The sequence below is a fragment of the Camelus bactrianus genome, chromosome 17, assembly GCF_048773025.1.
Source record: "Camelus bactrianus isolate YW-2024 breed Bactrian camel chromosome 17, ASM4877302v1, whole genome shotgun sequence".
Taxonomy (NCBI): domain Eukaryota; kingdom Metazoa; phylum Chordata; class Mammalia; order Artiodactyla; family Camelidae; genus Camelus; species Camelus bactrianus.
The window spans coordinates 27,520,968-27,544,292 of NC_133555.1; the positions used below are offsets into that span (position 1 = coordinate 27,520,968).

The following is a 23,325-nucleotide window of genomic DNA, read 5'->3' on the forward strand; positions in this document are numbered from 1 at the left end:
ATCAGATATACTCAGCCTCCCTATATGAACAGGATAGAGAAGGAATATGTTTTAAAGAAACTATATGTTCTCAGACCTAAGCCCCTTCCCATCGGGACTTGCAGGCGTAGGCCAGGAGGCTGCCCGTCCCCCTTAAGGAGAAGGCCCATGGCTCTGCAAGAGGGAAATGTAAACAGCCATCAGGCTGCTGGCCGGAGGCCAGCTCCACGGGGCAGAATACAGCTGTTTACTCACACTCCCCTGCAGTTTCAGTGACTGTCCTATTTGCTTTTGCTCCCTGGGTCAGGGTGTACTATTATTCAACAAACACTAATCCTGCAGGAGAGTTGAAGAGGTCAGACGCCTCAGTGCATCGCAGGGATTTGCTGTGGCAGCGCCCCAAGGATCTGGCTTGCTTCTAGTGCATCTCTTCACAATGTGAGATTCTACCTCCTTGCTGGGAACATGTACAAGTGTTGAACAGCTGAGGCCAAACCCTGAAGCTCCCCACCTACCAATAAAACATGGTACCATTCTGGGCAAAAAGAGAATAGGCAATAAAGTGACTGGCATTCTTCCAAGAGTAAATCAGACCACTTCTGAATCCTCTGCAAGGAAAAGAAGCCCCAAAAAGTTTCCAAGAAGGCCAGGACGGTTGAGTCTGGTCACTGTGGTTCCTGTTTGTCCCTCAGCACCTTGAATTACAGTAGAGCAAGGTCTCCAAGGAGATACACTAGATGGGAAAGTAAGGTGTGGGGGTGGTAACCTAGTTTCTCCACAGCCAGACAAGCTCCAGATCATTTGTTAACTTCTGGGCATCAGTTTTCCCATCTGTGAAATGGGATATCTGCATCTCCAGGTCTTCCCTGGATGTAAATTGCAAAGCACTGAGACCCAAGACATCGTTCTCCACTAAGAATTTGCTCAAAGGTGGAATCACTTTTCTATCACTTTTTTTCGTCTATCAAATCCTAATCCAGCAAAGAAATGAGTCCTTCCTAACAGAAGCAGTGAAGAAACCAAAGCCAAATATGTCTGATTTTCTATTCAATGGTTCTGATGATCCTTATTCAATTCTTACTTTGACAGTAAACAAAGGCACTACATGGGAGGCTGGGGTTGCGGTATCAAATTGTTCAGCATCTCTGGAGATCTGTCTCTTCCGGTGCGGGGCCCCTGCTGAGACTTAGCACAGCCTTTCCCAAGAAGTGGTGGGACAGACAAAGCAGATGATTGAGGAGAAAACTGCTAGATTTGGGGTAGTTCAGGAAGAATCACATTCCAATTCTAGGAAGGCCTTGGGCTCAGAGTCTCCAGGAAGCTTTTAAGACTGTAGTAACACTGTTGTTTTCATTGATTTTATTTTTCTAGTTACCTATTCTTTGTGGCAAGTGATAGTGGTTTTCTATTTACGATCATGTTTCTGTAGTTTCATTTTGAAATGAAAGGATATAAAAATGAGTAGATGTAAAGAAAATATATTCAGAAAATAATACTGCCATTCTAGTAGGCAGAAATCATGATGGTAATGTAAGAAAGCCAAAGGGCTTATAGGCTGGCCTGGTGGAAGGCTATGGTCATAGACAGCATCATGGCCATTTTTATAAAGCTTATTATTTTTAAATAAATTTTCTATTTGTTTCCACTTTTTTTTTAATTGAAGTATACTGTCAGTTTACAATGTTGTGTCAATTCCTGGTGTACAGCATAATGTTTCAGTCATAGATATAGATATATTACTTTTCATATTCTTTTTCATTATAGGTTACTGCAAGATATTGAATATAGTTCCATGTGCTATACAGTACAAACTTGTTGTTTATCTGTCTTATTTTTATTTTTTTATCTGTTTTATTTATAGTAGTTAGTATCTGCAAATTTCGAACTCCCAATTTATCCCTTCCCACCCTCTTCCCCCCTGGTAACCATAAGTTTGTTTTCTATGTCTGTGAGTCTGTTTCTGCTTTGTAAATAACTCCATTTGTGTCTTTTCTTTAAGATTCTACATATAAGTAATATCATATGGTATTTTTCTTTCTCTTCTGGCTTAACTTCACTTAGAATGATGATGTCCAGATCTATCCATGCTGCTGCAAATGGCATTGTTTTATTCTTTGTTATGGCTGAGTAGCATTCCATTGTATAAATATACCACAACTTCTTTATCTAGTCATCTGTCAATGGACTTACAGGTTGTTTTCATGTCTTGGCTATTGTAAATAGTGCTGCTGTGAACACTGGGGTGAAAGTATCTTTTTGAATTGGAGTTTCCTCCAGATTATGCCCAGGAGTGGGATTGCTGGGTAAATCTACTTTTAGTTTTTTAAGGAATCTCCATACTGTTTTCCATACTGGCTGCACCAAACTACATTCCCACCAACAGTGCAGGAGGGTTCCCTATAAGGCAATTACAAGGCTTACAATTTGTGTGGATGGTGCTGTGGGCACACGAGAGAAGAAATGACAAACTCTAAGAGGTGAACTGAAGAGGGCTTTTACAAGGAAAGAGTCATCTGAATTGGTTCCTGAACTACAAGAAAAAGGTGAGTGGTCAAGCAGAGGGAAGAGCCAGGGCCAAGGGACAGGGTGTGAAGGAGAGCTGTCCTGCCAGCCGTAAGGGGTTCAGTGCAGCTGATGTGAAAACTGAGGCCACCAGCAGCAGCTCACTGGGCACAACATGCTTTGTAGGCTCTTTGCAGAGTAAAATTCAAACCATTAGAGATAAAAGGGAGTTCACATTCATGTAGTTTCATGAGGACAATACATGAGTTTCATGAAGGATTAAATGGCTGTCTGGAGCACTGCACTGAACAGAACCCTCATGCCAAGTCTGGGCTCAGCGGGAGAAAGAACATCTTAACTGCCTCCCCAGTGTCTGCCATGGAGAGAGGAAAGTGCAGCTCAGGAGCTGGCTAATTGCTGACCCCGATTCTGGATCAATGCTCAAAGCTCACTGATGAGGAAACAGAGGCCCAAGGGCAGTGCAGATGACAAGTACAGTCAGAATAAGAACTAGGTGTGCCGGCTCCACGTCCTTCTCGCTCTGGGCTCCGGGATCCCCTTTCAGCCGAGTCAGAGCGTGTAAGGCCACGGATTCATTATAAAGAAAAGCAAATCTGCTCTTTAAGCTTTGAGTCAATCAATTAAGAGGCTTAAATTTACAGGTCCAAAACAATTAAGCTTTGTGGAATAAGGGCCCTGGTGAGATCACCAGTGAGAAAAGGATGGTCTCATTTGAAAGTACATCGCTGTACAAAGTTAATCCTGATAAAAATCTTTCCCATGCTGCCGCCCCAGGCAGGCCAGACTTCACACACGGTCAACTTATCTGTCCAGTGAATAAGGTGGTCTCCTCTGGCTGGGGCTTTGATGAGGAACCACTCTGACTGTCCAATGGGGAGTTCTCGAAGCTTCCCCTTTCCTCCTAACAGAATCTTCCAATCTGGAATAACACTCAAAATGACCGAGGCTGCTGGTTTGTCAGAAGTCCAAGCCCCATAACCACGATCTTTTTTTAGTTTTTAATTGAGGAGAGTCACTGTGGCTGAGCTACATTTTCCTCTCCTTCAATGCAGACTCTGGAAGGCAATCAAGCCCCCTTTTCCTCACTCATTCCCTCTTTCTTTCATCTCCTCATCCTAAAAAGGGGAGTGGGGTGCCAGTTGCTTTCACTCAGCTGCCATGTCGCACCCTCTTTAGATGGGAATCCAACAAGTCTGCAAGACTGAGGATCACAAACAAACTTACCTAGTATTTTTAAAGGCATGGAAATTATGCCACTTAAACATGAAGTCAAATTTTATTTTATATCCAAGTCTAACTAACACCTTTTAATTATATAGATAGCTTAAAAGAAACCTCAAGCATGCTACAATTTACACTTTTATTTTCTTTTTCTGTTTGATCTGCTTGTGAGGTGAGGGTAGGGGGCAGAAGTGATTACTCTAAGTCACACGCCATATAATGTCACAGCCAATGACACCAGAGTTTCATAAAATGAAAGGTTTCTAAAGAACAAATAGCAACCCTGTGTAGCAGTGATCCAGTATGAGAAGGCTCTCTGAGGCTCATCCTCCAAGATTTGGGGGGAGGTAGGGCACATGATCTAGGTTAACTCTATCCCAGTAAACCCCTGGGCCAGGTGACACAGGCTGGTCCAATCACAGCAAACCCCACACTGCCTCTGGGAAGTGGGGGTGTGGCTGTGGGACCTGGAACGCTAAGCCAGCCTGTCCATGAGCAGAGAAAAAAGAACCCTAGAGAAACAGAGCCAGGGTTCTGACAACCCGGAAACCTCCAGGTCAAAATGTACCTGCGGCCTGCCCCACCCCCAGACTTTCCAGCTGTAGGAGCCAGTGAGCTTCCTTTTCGGATGATCAGTTGCGTTTCCTATGACATGGAACCATACACATCCTCACTGCTACATTTACTTTCAAAGTCTGTTTCTTCTGCTTCCTAGCTATGTGGCAATCACTGAACCTCTAAGCACCTCAGTTTCCCAATCCGTAAAATAAAGATAATACCTACGTCATAGGGCTGTTAGAATTAATGAGCTACTTGTAAAGTGCCAAACTGGCACAGCCTCTGGCACATAGCAGATGTTAGCTCACCTACCTGTCCTTGAATGACGGCCGTGAAGGATTCTGCTTTGTGCTCAAGAAGCACCCACTGCTCTACTAGTTAGCCACGGTGTAAGGACTGCCGGGACTTTTTGCTATAAGTAATCTAGTTATAGAATCTGTTGGTAGTGAGAATGAAAACCTTTGCGGTGGAAGACAGAGAAATAAAAAGTGACTAAAGCCACAGCTACTTTTACCAACCACCTTAAAAAATACTCTTTTAAGGAGAGGGAGTTAAAAAAAAAAACTCCTCTCGTGGCTAGGATGTGCAAGAACTGGAACTCTCATACCCTGTTGCTAGAAAATGGAAAAATTAGAAAACAGTTTGGCAGTTTCTTAAGAAGTTAAATGCACACATACCATATGATCCAACCATTCACTCAGAAAAAGAGGAAATATCTGTTTATACATAGGCTTGTACAATAATGCTCATAATAGTTTTATTTGGAAACAACCCAAGTATCAATAGAATTATGGTGTAGGCATACAATGAAATACTGCTCAGCAGTAAAAAGGAATGAACTGTTGATACATGAAACAACAAGGATGAATCTCGAAATTATTATGCTGGGTGAATGGAGACAGTTTTGTTTTTTTTTTTTAAGTACAAACTGTAAGATTCCACTTTTATAAAATTCTAAATATTGTTAACTGACCTATTCTGACAGAAGGCAGATGAGTGATTGTTCAGGGATGGGAAGGAGGGAGGAATTACACAGAGGCACAGGAAACTTTGGGGGCTGGACAGATATGTTCACCACCTTGGTGATAGTTTCCCAGTGTTGTATTATGTATGTATATATCAACACTTCCCAAACTGCAGGTTCTTTTTAAAAAAAAGTCACTCTGATAGAGACTCAGCAAAACTTTGAGAGCAAAAAGGGAAACACAGCACATGATAACGTTTAGAACTTGAGATTTGGCCCTCAGTTCTGCAGATGCCATCACTTCTATCTCTTTTTAAAAAATATTTTGCAAAATGATTACCACAATAATTCTAGTTAACATCCGTCACCATACATGACTAGCTTTTTTCTTGTGACAACTTTAAGATCTATTCTCTTAGCAACTTTCAAACATGCCATACAGTATTATTATCTGTAGTCACCATGCTGTACATTATAGCCCCATGACTTATTTTGTAACTGGAAATTTGTATCTTTTGATCTTATTCACCCATTTTGCCCACTCCCACGCCCACCCCCTGCCTCTGGCAACTATCCATCTGATCTCTGTATCTATGAGTTTGGGTGTGTGTGTGTGTGTGTGTGTAAGATTCTACATATAAGTGAGATCAGGTGGTAACTGTCTGACTTATTTCACTCAGCACAGTGCCTTCAAGATCCATCCATGTTGTTGAAAATAACCAGAATTCATTCTTTTTTATGGCTGAATAATACTCCCCTATCTATCCTCTATATCTATCTCCTACATTTTCTTTATCCACTCATCCATTGATGGGCATTTAGGTTGTTCCATGTCTTGGGTATTGTAAACAATGCTGCAGTGAATATGGGGGTACAGGTACCTTTTTTGAGTTAGTGTTTTTGTTTTCTTCAGATAAATACCCAAAAGTAGAATTGCTGGGTCAAATAAGAGTTCTAATTTTTTGAGGAACCTCCATACTGTTTTCCATACTGGCTGCATTCCCACCAACAATACACAAGTTTTCCCTTTTCTTTACATCCTCACCAACATGTGTTATCTCTTGTTGTTTGGACAATAGCCTTTCTAACAGAGGTGATGTGGCATCTCATTGTGGTTTTGATTTCCATTTCTCTGATGATTAATAATGTCAAGCATTATTTTTATGTACATGCTGGCCATCTGTATGTCTTCTTTGGAAAAATGTCCATTCAAATCCTCTGTCCATTTCTTGCTTTTGAGTTGTATGAGTTCTTTATATATTTTGGATATTAACCCCTTGTTAGATATGTAACTTGCAAATATTTTCTCCTATTTGTTAGGTTGCCTCTCCATTTTGTTGATGGTTTCCTTTGCTGTGCAGGAAACTTTTCAGTTTGATGTATTCCCACTTGTTTATTTTTGCTTTTGTTGCCTTCAAATTGTACGCTTTTAAATGTGTCAGTTGTTATGTGTCAATTATACCTCAATGAAGTAGCTTTTTAAAAATTAAACATTTCTGAGCTCATATGTTCAGCTGCCTGGGACAACAAGACCACAGCCCCCAAACCACCAAATGGATGGGCTTGATTTTGGCCATAATGAAAAGGTGTTCTTAGAATGCAACTATCTCTAAGTAACATTCAGTCCACTGTTTAGCAGTCCCTAACTCTGGACTTTACCCTGCTTTTAAGGACAATGCAAACATTTCAGCAATCCCTTGAGACATTTCCTTGAGAAACATCTCCTTTACTTAGACAAAAAGCCATTGAGAAAGCGCCCAGAGGCAAATGTTAGAAGCTCTCTCTCCACCTTTGAGAAATGTAAGTCGGCCACGTTCACAAACAATAGGAGGGGCCTTACATTCTAAGGTTATTAGCTCAGGAGTTTCAACACATACTTGGGGAGTGGGAGGGAGAAATCCTGCGAAGTGCAAATGTCTTTTGTCTTAGTATCATCTGTTGACATCTTGAGGATGACTAGTTTTTTCTTTACAAGCTGGGCCCAACCAAGCTTGTCTTTAAAACAAACAAAATAACAAAACTAGGGTACTTTTCCTCTTCCCTTGGTCAATTTCAATAAGGCACTCTACCAGCATCCAAAGTATAAAAGAGACTGGAAACTAATACAACACTGTAAATCGACTATACTTCAATTAAAAAAAGAAAGAAAAAGAAAAAAGTATCAAAGGGAAATATTTCTAACAAAAAAAAAGGGGAGAAGGAAGAATAATATAATACTACCACCATGCAACTGAAGAAATAAAATGTTACAGAGCTGAGAGTCCTTGCACACCACTTCATGGCTGCATACCCTTCTTCCCCTACCCCAGGCAACTACTACTCAAAGTATAGTGATGATCATCCCCATGAACCCATCTGTATTTCTATCACATACATGAAACTTTATAAGAACAGTATCAAAGAGTATGTTTCTTTCTGCAATTTGCTTTTTCTTCTCAACACTGTAAAACTGATCCAGCAGCTTGGAGATGCTGCTGATGCCGGCATCCATCCCCTTGGCCCATGTCTGATTTCAGCCACAGCGACGGTGGGCAGTTCTGTGCCAGCTCAGGTCACCTGCCCAGGACCACCTATCTACAGAAGCACACATCTCTTCTTATCCTTTTTTGTCCCAGCAGGGCGGGCATGCACGCACACCCAGCCTGGAACTCATGCCTCCATCATGAATGAGATGGAGGGGAGAGGAGTTAGTAGGTCTCTAGCTTCTCCAGGTGCACAATTCTGGTGGCATTTTGTACACTTCTCAGAAGATCCAAGCAGAACTGAGCCCCTTGCTGCCCACACCAGTGACCTTGATAATTCACCTTAATAATTGGTTTCTCCTCCTTCCCTGTCTCACTGTCCCTCCTTCCTACTTCCTGGGATCACCTCCCCACAAAAAGGCACCTCCACTTGGCTCCAGGTCTTTGTGTCCAGCCCATTCTCAGGAAAACCCAAACTAAGCAGAGTTTTAGATTATTCATTTTTATTGACACAATCTATTTTAATAGGACATGCCCTTTATGATGGAGTGTTATAAGAAATCAAGATTTTAAGTGATACTTGATGACAAAAGAAATTATCATCAAATGATGGAATACAAAACTCCATACAGTCTGGTTCCTAAGCTATTTATAACGTGTTATATACATACTTGGAGAGAAAACTGAAACAGAATTTTAACCATGCCTTGGTTATCGATGAATAGTGAGATGATAAGCAAGTTTTCCTCTTCTTTTGTTTTTACTATTTTTATGCAATTTTCCCATTTCTCTGACAAAAAAAAAAAAAATTACTCCTAACCAGGAAAGAACAATAAAAGCTTTACAAATTATATACAATCAGTACGATTCTTACAATAAACCAGCATGGAGGAGGAGGTCTTACAGGAGGAGGCAGGAATACAAGAGGAATATGGGGCCAGAAGAGGGTGTGGGCATGGCCCTGGGTATAAAACAAAGGGACTGGGGAGGTAGAGAGATGGAGAAAGAAATCTGTGGAATAAGACACACACTTTCCCCATCACCTTCCCCCTCCGCCCAAGCACATCATCCCCACTCCTGAAACAGGTCCACCTAGAATCCAGCCCTTTTTTTGAGTTCTGACAGGAGTCTGGATGTACCCCTCCCAACAGTCCCTGTGCATCTTCAAGGAAGTGACCCCACCACCAACTCTGGAAAAGGCCTCATGGTCTGAGGACAATCGATCTCCCTTGCTAGGTACTGGTTCAAAAATAGCCATGTTCTCCAACTTGGGCCCATGAGACCTAAGGAAGGGTCTGTTGCCAGCTTCTGGGAAAGCCATTCTTGCCTCTTAAGCAACCTCCAGAACATGTCTCTCAGTCTCACAGGAAGAAATCTCTGCTATGGGAAATTACAAGGCATCAGCCTTAGGACCAATGAAACCAAAAGAGCCGAAACCCGAAGAACCCGGGTCACTGATGACATCACTGAGCCACTGGATCCCCAAAACCCATAACTCATTCTGTCTGGGCTTGCTGACATAAGTCAGCCAATTTCCTTGTAAGTGAGCCATTTCTGGGTCCCATTCCTTACAGCTGAAAGGACTCAAAACTGCCCCCGCCCAAGGGCTCTTCTTGCTCTCCATTTCATCCAGACTCAACCCATACACAATGTCTTACGGGTCATGACACCATCTCTTCTGAATGGCCTAACACCAATCAGCATGATCTAATCAAACCCCAAATCTGGCATCCCCCTTCACCTCACTCACTGCTAGCCTACAGTAGTAAAAACCAGACCCTTTCAATCAGGAAAATATGGAATTACCTGTTAGCACTTCCTGAATACCTCCCATGTGGCAAGTACTTGACAAAATTTAGCTCATGAATTAGTCACACCTACGCTTGCAGGTAGAAACTATGATATCCGTAGTTTACAGGTGAGAACACTGAGCACTGGGGCTCCAGAGACATCATGTACCACACAGCAAATCCCAGATTCAATCCCAGAACTGCCTGACTCCCAAGTCCTCACTTTTAATCACGACTTCCCTCCTCCCAGAAACCCAAGGGGAGCAGACGGACAGAGAAACCAGACTCAACCTCATACCCCACTACCACAGAGAATACCATTCATTCCTGGAGACTGGCCTAAGGCATTTCAGAGGTCCAATCTTGGTGTCTACAGGACATACTAATCTGTGTGTGTTTTGGGGGAAGTGAGTGTTTGGGGGGGGGGGTGTTGCAATGAGTTTATCAGGCCATTTTGTTTTATCTTATCTACTTACAATTGACATGGACACCAGGAGAGCTCTAACTCAAACCAGGCTTTAGGGAGATAAACCTGGTTACCATTACATAAAAGGTTAAGATAGATTATTACCTTAATACTGTAAGAACAATGATACAATTTTAATACGTTTAGTTTCTCTAGAACCATTCTGGACTTAAAAAAGGTTTATTCTTCATTTCAAAAAAAAACCCCTCAAATTAAAAAAAAAAAATCATTTTCTTAATAATGCTTATTTGTAAAAAGCCCCTGACACATGTGACAGGAGATAGTTCTGTGGTTGTCCTAATGGAAGCACTGCAGACTTGCTCTGCTCTTCATTCACATTCCACCTACTCCTAGGGCTGCCTCTCCCATTAGATGGTGAGCTCCTCAGGGTCAGTGACCAAGTCCCAGTCCCCTCCGTGCTCTGGGCCATTAGCACAGCTCCGGGCACATGGTAAAGTCTCCACAACCGTTTGCTGAACAGGGCATCTAGACATCACCACTCTGAGCTCTGGGTGACTCTCCATCAGTCAGGCCCCTGCATCACAGAGGGACCTTGATTCGCCTTCCAATTCTTTCTCAGCCTTTCTGAATAGGTCAAGGAGAAAGACTCGGTGTGCTGGTAGGTTACTTTCAACACCTCTCCATCTCTGGCTAATTTTCCTTTTAAACCAAAAGTTAGCAGGCCTCCTGCTGAGAACAGGCAACAGCACCAGCTGGGATTTAGTAACACTGTTTTGGGTTTATTTATGGTTACCTTCGATTTACCTAGTGACACAGCTTTTCCATTATGATAGTGACAGACACAACGTCTCCTTTTCAAATACATTTTGTTTCAAAAGTGAGTCAATGGCCAGGCCCACGGTGGGGGGGGGGGGGGCAGGGTGGGGTGTTGAGTGAAAATGAAATCGAGATATGGGATACGGCAAAAGAATAATAAAGGTGGTTCCTTTACAAATGACTGAATTTTGGGAAACACTGACCTTGGCCAGCTCTCCCATTTTACAGATGGGGAAACTGGCTGAGAGAGGAAGGGAGGGCCTCTCCAAGGCCTCAGTGATGATAGAAGCAGGCTGGGACTACAATCCAGTGTCTGGGTCCTGCCATCTGCCTGGAACCCGACATCCTGCCAAACCCAGCTTGCTCTGGGCCTCTCCCAGGACCAGAAACTGGTCTTCAGAAGCAAAGCAGGTAAACACCTGCTGATCTTATTGATAACGCCTAAATGATGGTCAACTCTAATAGCTGGCGAAACAAAAGCCATTGTGTAATGGTTTAAATTTTTGCTCTGTCACATGGAAACAGCACCCAGGCTGACTAATACCTTCCTATCATTAAAACATAAAGATCTGCATTAGTCATCTATTCAAGGAAAACCCCCACAAATTCTACCTTTGGGAAAGATGTTGGGTGTTCCCTGCCCTCAACAAGAGATGGTCTCAAAATGACACTCTTCTAAAAGGCTGCAGTATGAGAAATCTGGCCCAACCAAAGACACAGCAGGCAACTTATACTCAAGGGGCAACTGGGGGGAGGTAGTTACAGAAGACACAGATTCCTTTGACCTGTCTGGGAAAGGACCAACATATCCATGAAAAGAACAGAGAATGATGCCCCCGCCACCTCCCATACCCCTCTGCTCCCAGGAGCCGCAGAATTTGCTGTTGCCAGCCTCCTTCGCTCACCCTGGCCCGGCAACCTTGATGCTGTTTGTAGAGGCTGGTGTGACCCCAGGAGTCCAGTTTCCAAGCACTACTGTAAAAATATCATCACCAGCTCCATGACAAGAGGTTAGACAGAGCTGGGTTTAAGGCCACACCCAAGGTGACATAAATCCTGACAGGTGGTGCAGGCAGCCTCAACGTGATCCCAGATGTCAAAGGGCCAGGACTAGCAGGGAGAGAAAGTGATGCCCAGGGCCAAGGCAGCGACAAACCAGGCTGGATGAGTGGGATTGGGGGCGGGGGAGCAGCTGGCACACCCCGCTTGGTTCCAGATTGAAAGTGCCCAAGGCAGTAAAGACACCTTACCTCCAGCATGTTTGCTCCCTCTTCATCCTCCTCCTTGATTAAGGCCTGAAAAGGGTAAGTGGGAAGGGTGGGGCTTCACAATAACAAAGTGATGCTAACACCACAACAGCAGCAGCTGCCATTTACTGAGCACTTCCTAGGAAAAGGTGCTGCCCAAGGGCTTGAGATGCACATTCACTTTATACCCTAGAACCCAGCAAGGCAGAGCATCTTTTGGATCACATTTTGCATATGTAAGAGGCGGAACAGCGTGCTGGGGTCAGCCAGACCTCCAGGGGCAGAGCCGAGGTTCAGATCCACGTGCGAACATGTCACCTGGACCCTGGATGGTGTTTCAGCCACTTCCACAAGAGCAACACCAGGAAAGAAAGAAATGGGAGCAATGGACATTCTAAGAGACAAAAAGGAAGGATTAAAGAAAGAGGGCAAAGGAGCTTGTTAAAAAAATAAAAAATAATAAAAAATAAAAAACTCCATTAGCCAAACAGGAAGAAAGGGAAAGTGGGGGAAGATGTCAAGAATAGTTGGCACCTCTTTTCTATCCATAAAGGAAGCTTCGCCGGAAGACCAGGAAATGCCACTGGCCCATGGCTCCTACCCTCAAAAACCCAGGCCACCTCTTCTTCTAAAAACAGTCCATTAGGTATGAGGTATCTCTGACCAATCTCTGTGTGCGTCCTTACCCACCTTTCCCCTTACAGACAACTAGGCCATGTCTTCTTCCAGTCTGAAGGGGCCACCACAGGCCCGGTAATTAGGAGAAGGGGGAGGAGGAGGCAGGAGGAAGAAGGCTACAACTACCATTTCTGGGGCACTTGCGGCCTGCCAAGGGCTGTGTCAAGTGCTTTACAGGGATTCTATCATTTATCTTCAATAACACCAAAAGTGGGGCACTAATACAACCTCGGAGAGATCAAGTAACTTTCCCCAAGTCTCCCAGTAAGTAGCCGGGTCTAACTGACCCATACTCTTAAGCACCCCGAGGAAATGGCTAAATCTGTATTGAAAGTGGTTTTGCCTCAAACAAGACCAAGACAGGATGATTCTGTGGGCGTGGTGTCCTCAGGGCTGTTGAAAAAACAATGTCTCGAAAAAACCCAACACTATGAAGAACTTAGGGTTGCAGGTAAGTCTCAGATTTCTGGAAGTTCCCAGGCAGGTTGCCCAACTACATTGCTAGGGGCATATCTGAGACATATTTAAACTGCTAATGGAGGTAAATGAGTTTCTGTGCTGGGCTAACCATGAGATGTCACAACAGTAACAGAACATAATAACTATTATTAAGAGACCCTGGCAATCCCAATAAAAGTTGGTCTGAAAAACTTTCTAAAAGACAGAAGTGGCTGGAATGCCCCCATTCTGTGGTTGACCAAAACATATTTCTAGACAAAAGGAGATTTGCAACCATGGTGAGCCTCAACCAAGACCTCCAATTTTAATGCTGGCCACAGCTCAGCAGTAACTCAAGGCTGAATCTTCTAACAATCATCAATATGACCAAAATGATTTCACAGAAATTTTCAGTGGATTTCCAGCCCACAGTCTCTTTTTACCCCTGAGAAAATACATCTCCCTCTTTTCCATTCTGACCAAAAGGCAGCTGTAAGCAAAACTCCCCCAAAATAGAAAAAGCTTTGTTAATATCCTTCACAGGTGATGTGTTTTTTCTTTGTATTTCTCTATGTTCTTGCAATTGTTTTTGCAAAGAACTACAAATCTAACTTTTTAACATTAAAAAAACTGAATATCAAAGACATGCTGAGCTAATGGCATTCCTTTGGGGATTAAAATCTCAGGCAGGAGTTTGAGTCATTCTCTGCCACATTCTGGGTGTGCCTCAGTTTCCTGTCTGTATAATGGGGGTTACCACAATAAATATAGCTCAGAGTTGCAATGAGATTTCATTTCACTATTATTGAAAAGCATGTACCCCAATGCCCAGTACTGGCAGGTGCTCGATATATATATATATTCACTATTATTAATGAAACAATCACCATGATTATAGTGACCCTCAGTGGCTTCCTTTTGTATCCATTTTTCTGAGCCTCACATGGCAACTTGGAAAAGATCTTGTTCTCTATCAATTGAAGTAAATCACAGATGTTCAGAGAATGACTGCAAAGCTCTGAGTTCTTTAAGTTCAGTGTCACTGTCCTAAAAAACAAGGTGTTCTGTTGGGACCCCAGGCCCAGTTGTCCCCTGCACATAACTCCCATTTCACTATAGGCTGTAAATGACCACTATTTTGCATTTTCTGAAAGCAAACATATTGCAAACAAGTCAATGTATCAGACTTGTTATTCAACCCATCTATGCTAGAGGCTGTTTATTTATTCAATAAATTATTATATCCCTACTAAGTGCCAAGCTCAGAACCCCAGAGGTGAACAAGAGACACAGAGCCTACCCCTAGGCAGTCGTCACCCAGTGGGAGAACAAGACAGGCAAGTTAGGAGGCCAACGCAGCTCAGTAAGGCATGAAATAGAATGGCGCTGGGGAGGGAAGAGAGGGGAGCTGTGGGTGTCCAGGAAAGGGCCTCCTGCCCTCCAACCTCAGGTGTGACACCCCACAGATGTCAAACAAGAGAGTCAAGAAAAAGGGACAGGAGAGGCAATCATGGTTAGAGATGCATGCCCCACAGGAAGCGTAACATGACACCGAGATCATTTCCTGTAAAGGACTCCCCAGCAGGAGAGGCATTCCTCGGGTGCCAGCTCGCCTCCTTTAGTAGAGATGAGGAATGTGACAAGCCACTGCCCAGGTGCTTGCAAGCCAGAATCCACCAGGGCTCCTTCTCTCTAAACACCTTCGGGGTTCTGCCCCTGGATGGCTGGAAGCTGCACGCGGGCCCCGGTCCCACAGCAGCACACCCTTGGTCTTCCAGCTCTGCTTCTTCTGACAAGGAATCTCATAAACAGAACCCAGAATTCTGTTCCATTAACAGAACCGTCAAGTCACAAAGGCCTTTTAGGGTCTCAGCTCTTGGGGGAGCAGGGCCTGGTCCCACCTCTGGCCTGCTTCACTCTACAAACTGAACATTCGCTTTGCTCTTGAGCAAGAAGCAGCAGGCAGAGCCGTGCTCCCAGCAGGCTGCAGAACGCCGAATCACTCTTGTTTCCCCAGAGTATCTGACAAATCACTCCAGGGAGGTGCACACAAGCAGTGCAGTACCAGCATGACAAGAACTTGATTATCTTCTTGGGGGTTGCAGGGCACCACAAGTAACACCACTCCTGTTTGTCAAAGGAAAGCTGACTGCCGCTTGCCTCTTTTAATCTTAAAGTCTGAATTTATGGGCAGCAGCAAATTTACATAGTCCTTGCCACAATCCCCACCCATTTCCCTATAGCTAGAAAGCCAACATTCCTCACTGTGTTCCAAATAATTCCAACCTCTTTGGTTGTCTTTATATCTGAACGGAAATTCCAGAAAAGTTGTCTGGCATGGCAAAATCTGACCAGCCTTGTGAAAATACCCAGAAAGGTGACCCATTTAGTGAAAAGCACTTTCAGATCTCCATGAGAAAAGGAATTCACGCCAGCATAAAGGGCCCTCAGAGAGGGAGAACAGGAGTGTTGTGTTAACGCCCAGACCTTTCAACAAGCCAGCCCTGCGATTTCTGGGGAGGCTGATCACCCGGTTGGAGCCGGCCAGCCAGACCAGCTTGGTCTCTCAGGAGCTGTGCTGCAGGAGAAGCCCTTGGGGACACAAGATCAGCCCCGGAGCGCATAGCCTGGGGCCCGTGGTGCCCAGCAAGGGGCCTGCCGGCAAGGCTCCTTGAACGTAAGCGGGGAGTCGCCAGCTTGGATGGGAAGCAGGCAGCCGCTTGTGCCAGGGCTGCCAGACTGATAAAGGCTGAGCTCCAGCCAGGAAAGAAAGCTTCTGCTCAGCAGCGGGCACAACCCAACACACCCTCCTGCCAGTTAATGTTTACAGGTAACAGGAGGAAAGGATGTGGGGTGAGGTCATTGCTGACAGAGCACAGCTGTGCCAATGGCTGTCACCGAGGATCTCTCAGCATAGCTGGATCTCAACAAACACCCCTCTTCCCCGACCCCCACCGAGTGGTGGGCACTGCGAGACCCACAGCACTGCCACCAGGAGGAATTCCAGGGGCACCTCCTCCTCACCTCTGGCTCCCAGGCCTCACAAAGAAAGCCTGCCTGGCTCCCCAAAGCAGCCTTCATTTGGTCCCTACTGTCCAGACCTGCAGTGAAATCACTGCCCCTGGGAACCAAAGGCAGGGAAACAACTAAAGAGCTGTCTGCAGATCTGGAAAGAAGACCCCCATTAAAGTTCCATTAGTGCTGGAAAAAGCAAGGCAAATGGGCCGCAAACAGTTTTGTTTTGTCGAAGGGAATTTCAACTTCACATCAGCCAAGCTCAAATGAGTAAAGTTTCAAGCAAAATAAAAATGAACAGAACTAAAGCAGTAGAAAGTTGCTCACTATAACTTATCTATTTTACTGTACAAGTGTGGAACCCAACTTTGACATAAAATGAAACTTTACAGCTTGATGCAGGTAAGCATCGTGCCAGGCATATGAAACGAAGCAGATGGGAGCCTCAGTTTTCTCATCTGTAAATTGGAAAGAGAAATAAAGCCACTCACCTTGCAGGACTCATACTGAGGATTAGAAGTAACCAAAGTAAGGCACTCAGGACCATGCTTAGCAGACAGCAGGCATGGGGAAATGCTAGGTATTATGCTAGAGGACGCGTGTGCACACCCTGACATTTGGTACACAAAAGGCAACATTGTGTGCATTCCTGGTACCAAGAATAGCCAAGGAATATGCAGAGGAAGACAAGCATCCTCCTTGCCAAGCTGTCTACCTGGGCCAGGCTCTGATGATGGGGAGGCAAGGAAGCCAGCCACTCTGTCAAAATAAGAAACCCTCTTCCTAGAACACAGACTCAATTTCTTAAGAAAAGTGAGTTAGGAAACTTAAAAACACAAGGCCACTTTCCAAGCCCCAAAAGAAGAAAGTACTGCTGTTTATCATACAATAACCTGGTTCAATTTGGTGATTATTGAACATGTTTAATGAATAACTAGATTTACAACAGTAATGTAAAATGGTTTCTAGCAGGATGCCATGAAAGGCGGTTTTAACTTTGTGAGAGCAGGAAACAGCATGCGTTTCTACATAGGTAAAAATGGCTCATTCCATTGGATTTGTTCATTTGGTTCAACTGTTGCAGGGAAGGAGTTACAATTATAGAGCAACCTCCTTAATGGAGGATAATTCAAAATGAAAACTAAATGCAGAATAATATGGAAAAAAAGGAAAACAAAATGTAGAAACTCAGGCCCTCAAGGGCCTCCAAACAGGATACATGCACCCCCAAGGATGCACAAGATAATCCATTAGAGCACAGGAAAGAACAGACCTTACATTAGGCTTTGTCATGTAAAAACAAACGAGACTTTACTAGTATATAATTTACCGACTGGCAGTGGTATATGTATATGGCTTATAAATACATATATATGAGGAAATGGCATATTCAAACTTTTTTTTTTCCTGATAGGAACGACTGGAGCAGCAGTGGCAAGAGCCCCAGATTAGATGACCCATCTCAGTGGGGTTCACCTATCCAACCCCAAACCCCCTCAAGGAAGATGCTCAATTGGCAGCCTCCAGCCTCAAAAGGCTCTTTATGAGCCAGCCCCCTGCCCGCCTCTCCACCACCCCTCTGACCTCCACCTGACCCACTCTTCTACTCCTGTGCTCCCCTGGCTGTCTGTTCACCTGCCTAATCTAGTCATGTAAAGCCCAGGACTTGGGTTCAAAAGCACAGTCATATTAATAATGACAATGCCAGCATTATGCCATAACTTAACCAGATCAAATAATGCTCTCAGCAACTCTAAGATAGGAACTATTATTTTACAGGAGGGGGAATTGAGGCTCAGAAAGGTTAATGCAGGGGACCAGAGCTGCACAGCTGGTAGGGGGTAGAGTGGGGATTAGAATGCTGGCAGCCTAGCTTCAGGTATGTGCTGACCTGAAGGCCACTTACAGAGAAAGCAGGATGACATGGGACCCTGGCTATGGAGCCACTGCAGGCAGGGCACAGAGGCTCAGAACCTGGGCATCTGCTGCCCAAGGAGCAAGGCAGCCATCCTTAACTAGGCACAGAACCAGGCGGGGGTGGGTCAGGGGGGAGGGAACAGAGGGTGCCTAGGAGACATAATTTGGCTTCAAATCACAGCCTTCCTTCAGTACAGAATGAAGGCAGCTGCTGACTGGCACGCTGGCCCCACCACTGCTGGAGGAGCCCGCAAAGGACCAACTGCCATCTGGAAGTGATTTGGTCCAGAGATTCCTGAATGGGTAGGAGGTTGGAATGACCAGCTCTGAGCTCCTGTCTAGCTCGTTCAGAAACAAAGCTGGTGTGAATGGGCCCCGGAGGCAGCCATAACATAACCAGGGGTCATCCCCTTCCCAGGAGGGGACACCCTCTGGGAAATCCATAACCCCACTGCAGCAGTGGAATCAACACTAGCCAACCAAGCCAGTCTCCCCAGTGGTGCTGATTTTGAATGTCCTTTCAGCATGCAAACCCTCCAGCATGACTGTTAAGAATACCGTTGGACAGTACCTTATTTATTTAATGACCACTCACACAGCACTAGTGTTATACACCAACAGTGCCACGAACTGTTCTGAGCACTTTAAAAAATATTAACTTGTTTAGTTTTTATAATAACCTTCAAGGATGTAGTTATTATCCCCATTTAAGTGATAAGGAAACCAAGGCACAGAAGTTTCTTAATAGCTACTTAGTGGCAAGTAGGATTTGAACCAAGAATCCTCTTAACTACCTCACACTAATGCATTACTTTGTTGCAAACGGCCCAGAACTTAATTCTGACAAAGCATGCCACTTTGCTACTTTTTAAGCATTCTCTGGATGTGAACTACATTGCCTAAAAGACACACTGGCACTTGCTAAGTAGTTCAGGAAAGAAAAGACTTTGGGATTATCTGTGCATTATTTTGGTGGGGGTGGGACAAAAGGAAGGAAAACAGTGTGAGTGGTTTGGTGACCCACCACCCTGGAAACCCTGCCCAGTGACCTGAGGTCTTGGGAACACGCACCCCGCCTGTTCTGGAGCACTGGGTTGGCACAGGCACCTTAAGTAAACATCAGGGTCAGACCACATCCTCTGAAAAGGAAAGAATTCCTTTTTCTAAAGGATCAAACCAAAACACACCACCCAAACTTCTAGGCAGCCTTGACTGTCATTCTTAGGCTAGAAGACCCCTTCTTCTCCAAGTTGGCAAGGCCCAGTGTCAGAAAGGTTTCTTGGAAAAACAAGTAAATAAAACTGCCAGCTGCTGGCAGACAGCTAGAATCAAATACGCTGAGGCCTCACGATAAAACTGCCCAGGATATGAGAAGAAACTTCAACTGTGGGATAGAGCCTAGGATGGGCCCACCTTACAACGAATCACAAACGTGAACAAACAGCCAGGGCTCCCTTTCAGGGGATTCTAGGCAAAAAAGCCACAGTCCTCTGGCAGCTGGTATTTGGCCACCTCATATCTCACAGCTGGTACCCATACCCAGCCCTAATGATTCTCACAACGTATATCCTTGAGAGTTATCCAAAGTACACAAAGCCCTGTACACTTTTTTCAGAGATACTTTCCCAGATTATGGAGTGAAATGCTATTTATTGCAAATCTCCAAATAATAAAACAAACAAACAAACAAATAGTGAGGACAGGGCAACCATTTCCTCCACAAATTCACAACACAAAATGCAAGATGCAAACTGATTCTGTTCACCTCCCAACAGGGTCTCTCATTCAGCTCAAGGACCCCTTCCCACAGCTCAGAGGATTAATCTTGTCACTCACCTAAGACCTTGCTTTGTTCAAGGCCAGAGGCTCAGAGTGTGAATGTCCAGCCACAACCCCAACATCCCTGACTTGCAGAACTTAGTGTTAACAGGAGCTTTCTGGTCAGGGGAGAGAGGCTGTCCTTTACTTATTTCTGACACTGAAAGGCAAGTCAGTTAAGGTTCAATTTCAACAACTCAGCAGACCTGGGTTCTAGTCAACAGTTACCAGTTGGGCGACCTCCACAAGTTACTTCACTCCTGTCTGAATAGAGGTAATAATACTAAGAACAACCACAGTAGTAACAACCACCATTTTCTAAGTGCTTGGCCAGGACTAGGGGCAAGCCCTCAGCCCTCCCAGGGACTTGCTGAAAGCAGATCATTACACAGACAAGGAAACCAATATTCCAGGATGCAAGGTGGTGATCGAGGGAACACACTTAACACCCAGTGGGCGCCCCCGAACTGGAGCTCCTGTCACGGTCAGCACAAAGCCACACAGCATAAGCAGTGATGCTTGACCTGAGGTCCAAGCTGGATGTGAGGTTTTCTGAAGGGCCTTTACCCAGCACAGCCCCAGGAGCAGAGGGAAGAGGCATTACTCCCACAGGAGTGCTGACACTTGGCAAGTCTTCCTCCAGCCTCCAGAGGCTGGAAAACCTGTTTGTTGTAAGATCTTTCTGGAGAACCACTAGGCAGCCAATGACAGCAATCATAAATGTGGTCACACCCTTTGACCAGGAATGCCACTTGGGGGAATGCAATCCAAGAAATCATTTAAAAGGAGAAAATACAATAAAACAATGTAAATTATGGTGGGAAAAGGTCCACAGCAAGAAGTTACCAACAGTCTAGAGGTCACAACCAGAGAAGGGGAGGCTAAGCCTGGAACAATGGAAGACACTATGGCCTGGGAAGGTTCAGGAGTGAAAATCATGAGGGTCAAGGAGAAAAATATACCGGATCAAAGTATAGAATGAGACCCCCAATTTGGGGGCACTGATGGGAACCATGTTGGAAACAGCTGCAGCTGCACCCCCTGTAAACAGTTGGTAAATTAGACAGTCCAGGATTTTCTGGTGCTGTGGTTTGGTTCTTATTTGCTTTGTTTTTTAAAGCGACTTCATGTCATGTTTGGATACTCCTGGTTTACTTTAAGTTCCTTTGTACGGTTAATTAAATAAATGCACATTTTTAAAGCAAAGAAGAAGGGATCCAAGTTGAGCCCAGCCAGCCCTTGAGATTCCTCAGAGGGAAAGCTGGTTTCTGAAAAGGAAAGAATTCCAGAATTCTGAGGTTCTCCTTCGCTGGTTACAAGAGACAGGCCCCTAAAAGTTGATGACAGCATACCACCCAGCTTCCCTCTGCAGAGAAGCCACCCCTGGTGGGGAGGCTGACTGGGCGGTGGCAGCCGCCCAGGCCCAAGAAGCTGCCCAACCTGCCGGGAGAGGTGTGGGGGAGGGCGGGGGGGGAGAGGCCGCAGGAGACAGCCTAGGGGGAAACCCTTTTAGGCTGGAGAAAGTCCCAGCAGCCACACCCACTGTCCTTTCTTCCTGTCAGGGGTGTCACCTGGGAAGAGACTCTAGACCCAGGCCTGGGCCAGCTCCTCTCTGGCAAAAGGCTCACCTGGCAGAGCACACACACACACACACACAACATAGGTGCACACATTCTCTGCACACTGCACTGTGTACACACACACACAGAGCACACATGCCTACTCTATACACACATGCCCTGTGTACACACACTCTGCACATGCACACACTACACACCCCAGACCCCTACAGTCACAGCCCACACCCTCAGCAGCCTTGTGACCCTTCCAGAAGCTCTCAACTAGCCCAGATCATAGCGAGGACCTCACCCTCATTCTTCGTCCCCAGCTCTAGGGGGAAAGGAACCCAACACCAACTCCCCGCCCCCCTCCTCTCAGGAAGACCCTGGTGCGGGGAGGGCGGGGAGAGGAAGACAAAGTCTCCTTTAATTGTCACCCACTTCCTTCAATTCTCAGCTAGACCCTTGCTACTTCCCTGACCTCGGGCAAGCCCATTAACCCTCTGGACCAACCCGTCTGTAAAATGGGTCTAACGACACCCCAACTCACAGGAGCTGTGAGGGCTGAGGTAACTTAGAAGTTTGCTGGCACACAGCGCGCACTAGCTGGGGCTCCCTACCCGCAGCAGTTACTGTTACCACCACCATCTCGAGATACACCTTCAGAGGTGAGAGCGGGCTCAGCCTGCGACGCGCGGCCAGAGCTGAGCTGGGAGCTGGGGGAGCGAAAACACACCCCCGAGGCTCCCCTTCCCACCTCAGGGCCCACACCCTTTCCGGCGACGGCAACAGAGGGTACCAGGTCGCAGTCTCCACCTGGGCGGGAAGGACCCAGGCGCAGAGAACGGTCCCTCCTCAGGACGCCCCACCTGGCCTTGGATCCAACGCCCACTCGCCGGCCGCCGAGCGCACCGGCCTGGGCGCAGAGGGACTAGTGCTCGGGAGAGCGTCTGACTAGGACCCCACCCTGGGGAACGCGGACCCGAGGTTTTCAGTCCCGCAGCTCCGACAGGGGCACATCTAGTGCAGAGAAACACCACAGCCGCAACTCTCCCCGTGCAGCCCCAACCCAAGCCCTCAACCCACGGCCCCACCAAAGACGCACAGCCAGGGCGCACTGTGGGGAGCTACCACACGAGGTCCCAGCCCAGGGGATGGCCCCTGGAAGGGGGTTAGGTCTCCTGTGTCCCCACTCCCTCCCCAGAGGCGATGCCCCCGGACCCTGGCGCCCACACCCAGCCCACGGCTGCTGGGCGTGGTGGGGACGCGCGGCAGGGAGCCCCAGCCTCAGTCGGGGCGCAGGAGCAGGGGCGGCAGGGTACACCGCCGAGGCCGGCCCCAGTCAGGGCACTCACCGATGGACACAAGTTTGATGCTCTCACGGTCCAGGAACTCGAGCGCCACGGACACGTTCTCCAGCTGCATTTGGCGGAAGGTGGGCCGCTGGTGGTACTTGCGGTACATGTGCTTCTGGCTAAGCACCTCCAGCAGCGCGATGAGCCGCAGCCCATCGCTCAGGTCGGTCTGCAGGTTCCCAATGCGTTTGTTCACGCATTTCAGGTGCTCGTTGCACCAACGCGTGAACGTGTTCTGCTGGATCTTCTTCCACGGTGCGTCCTCCGCCAGGTCCTTCTCGGTTACCGGCATTCTGGCGGTGGGGAAAGAGCTATGCGCAGCGAGCTGCCGGGGACTGGCGTCGGGAGGCCCAAGGGCCGGGGGAGCGAAAAACGAAGCGGAGCGGGAGCGGGGTTCGAACTCGCTGCTACCTAAGCGGCGGCCGGGGCTGCTCTGCGCCCGCCTGCCCCTGGCCGCGATAGGCGTCTGGCCCCGCGCCTGCGCATTGAGCCGACCCGCCCCCGAAGCCCCGCCCCGTCCCAATCCCCTGGAGGGAGTTCCCGGGCCACGCTCTCCCC

The 23,325-nt window shown here is 46.4% G+C and overlaps 1 protein-coding gene across 4 annotated transcripts in view; it reads right to left on the bottom strand.

Moving 5' to 3' along the window:
• Positions 1 to 23,227, bottom strand: part of FLNB (filamin B) — a 128,515-nt gene extending 105,288 nt beyond the window's left edge. For 3 of the 4 annotated variants that reach the window (XM_074344612.1, XM_074344611.1, XM_074344610.1), the window contains exon 1: positions 22,768 to 23,223. In XM_074344612.1, the coding sequence (XP_074200713.1) occupies positions 22,768 to 23,059 (292 nt within the window). In that variant the 5' untranslated portion in view covers positions 23,060 to 23,223. Of the gene's footprint in view, positions 1 to 22,767 lie in introns of all 4 variants that reach the window. The other variant, XM_074344613.1, reaches the window with a different exon arrangement.
• Positions 23,228 to 23,325: the final 98 nt, after the last annotated feature.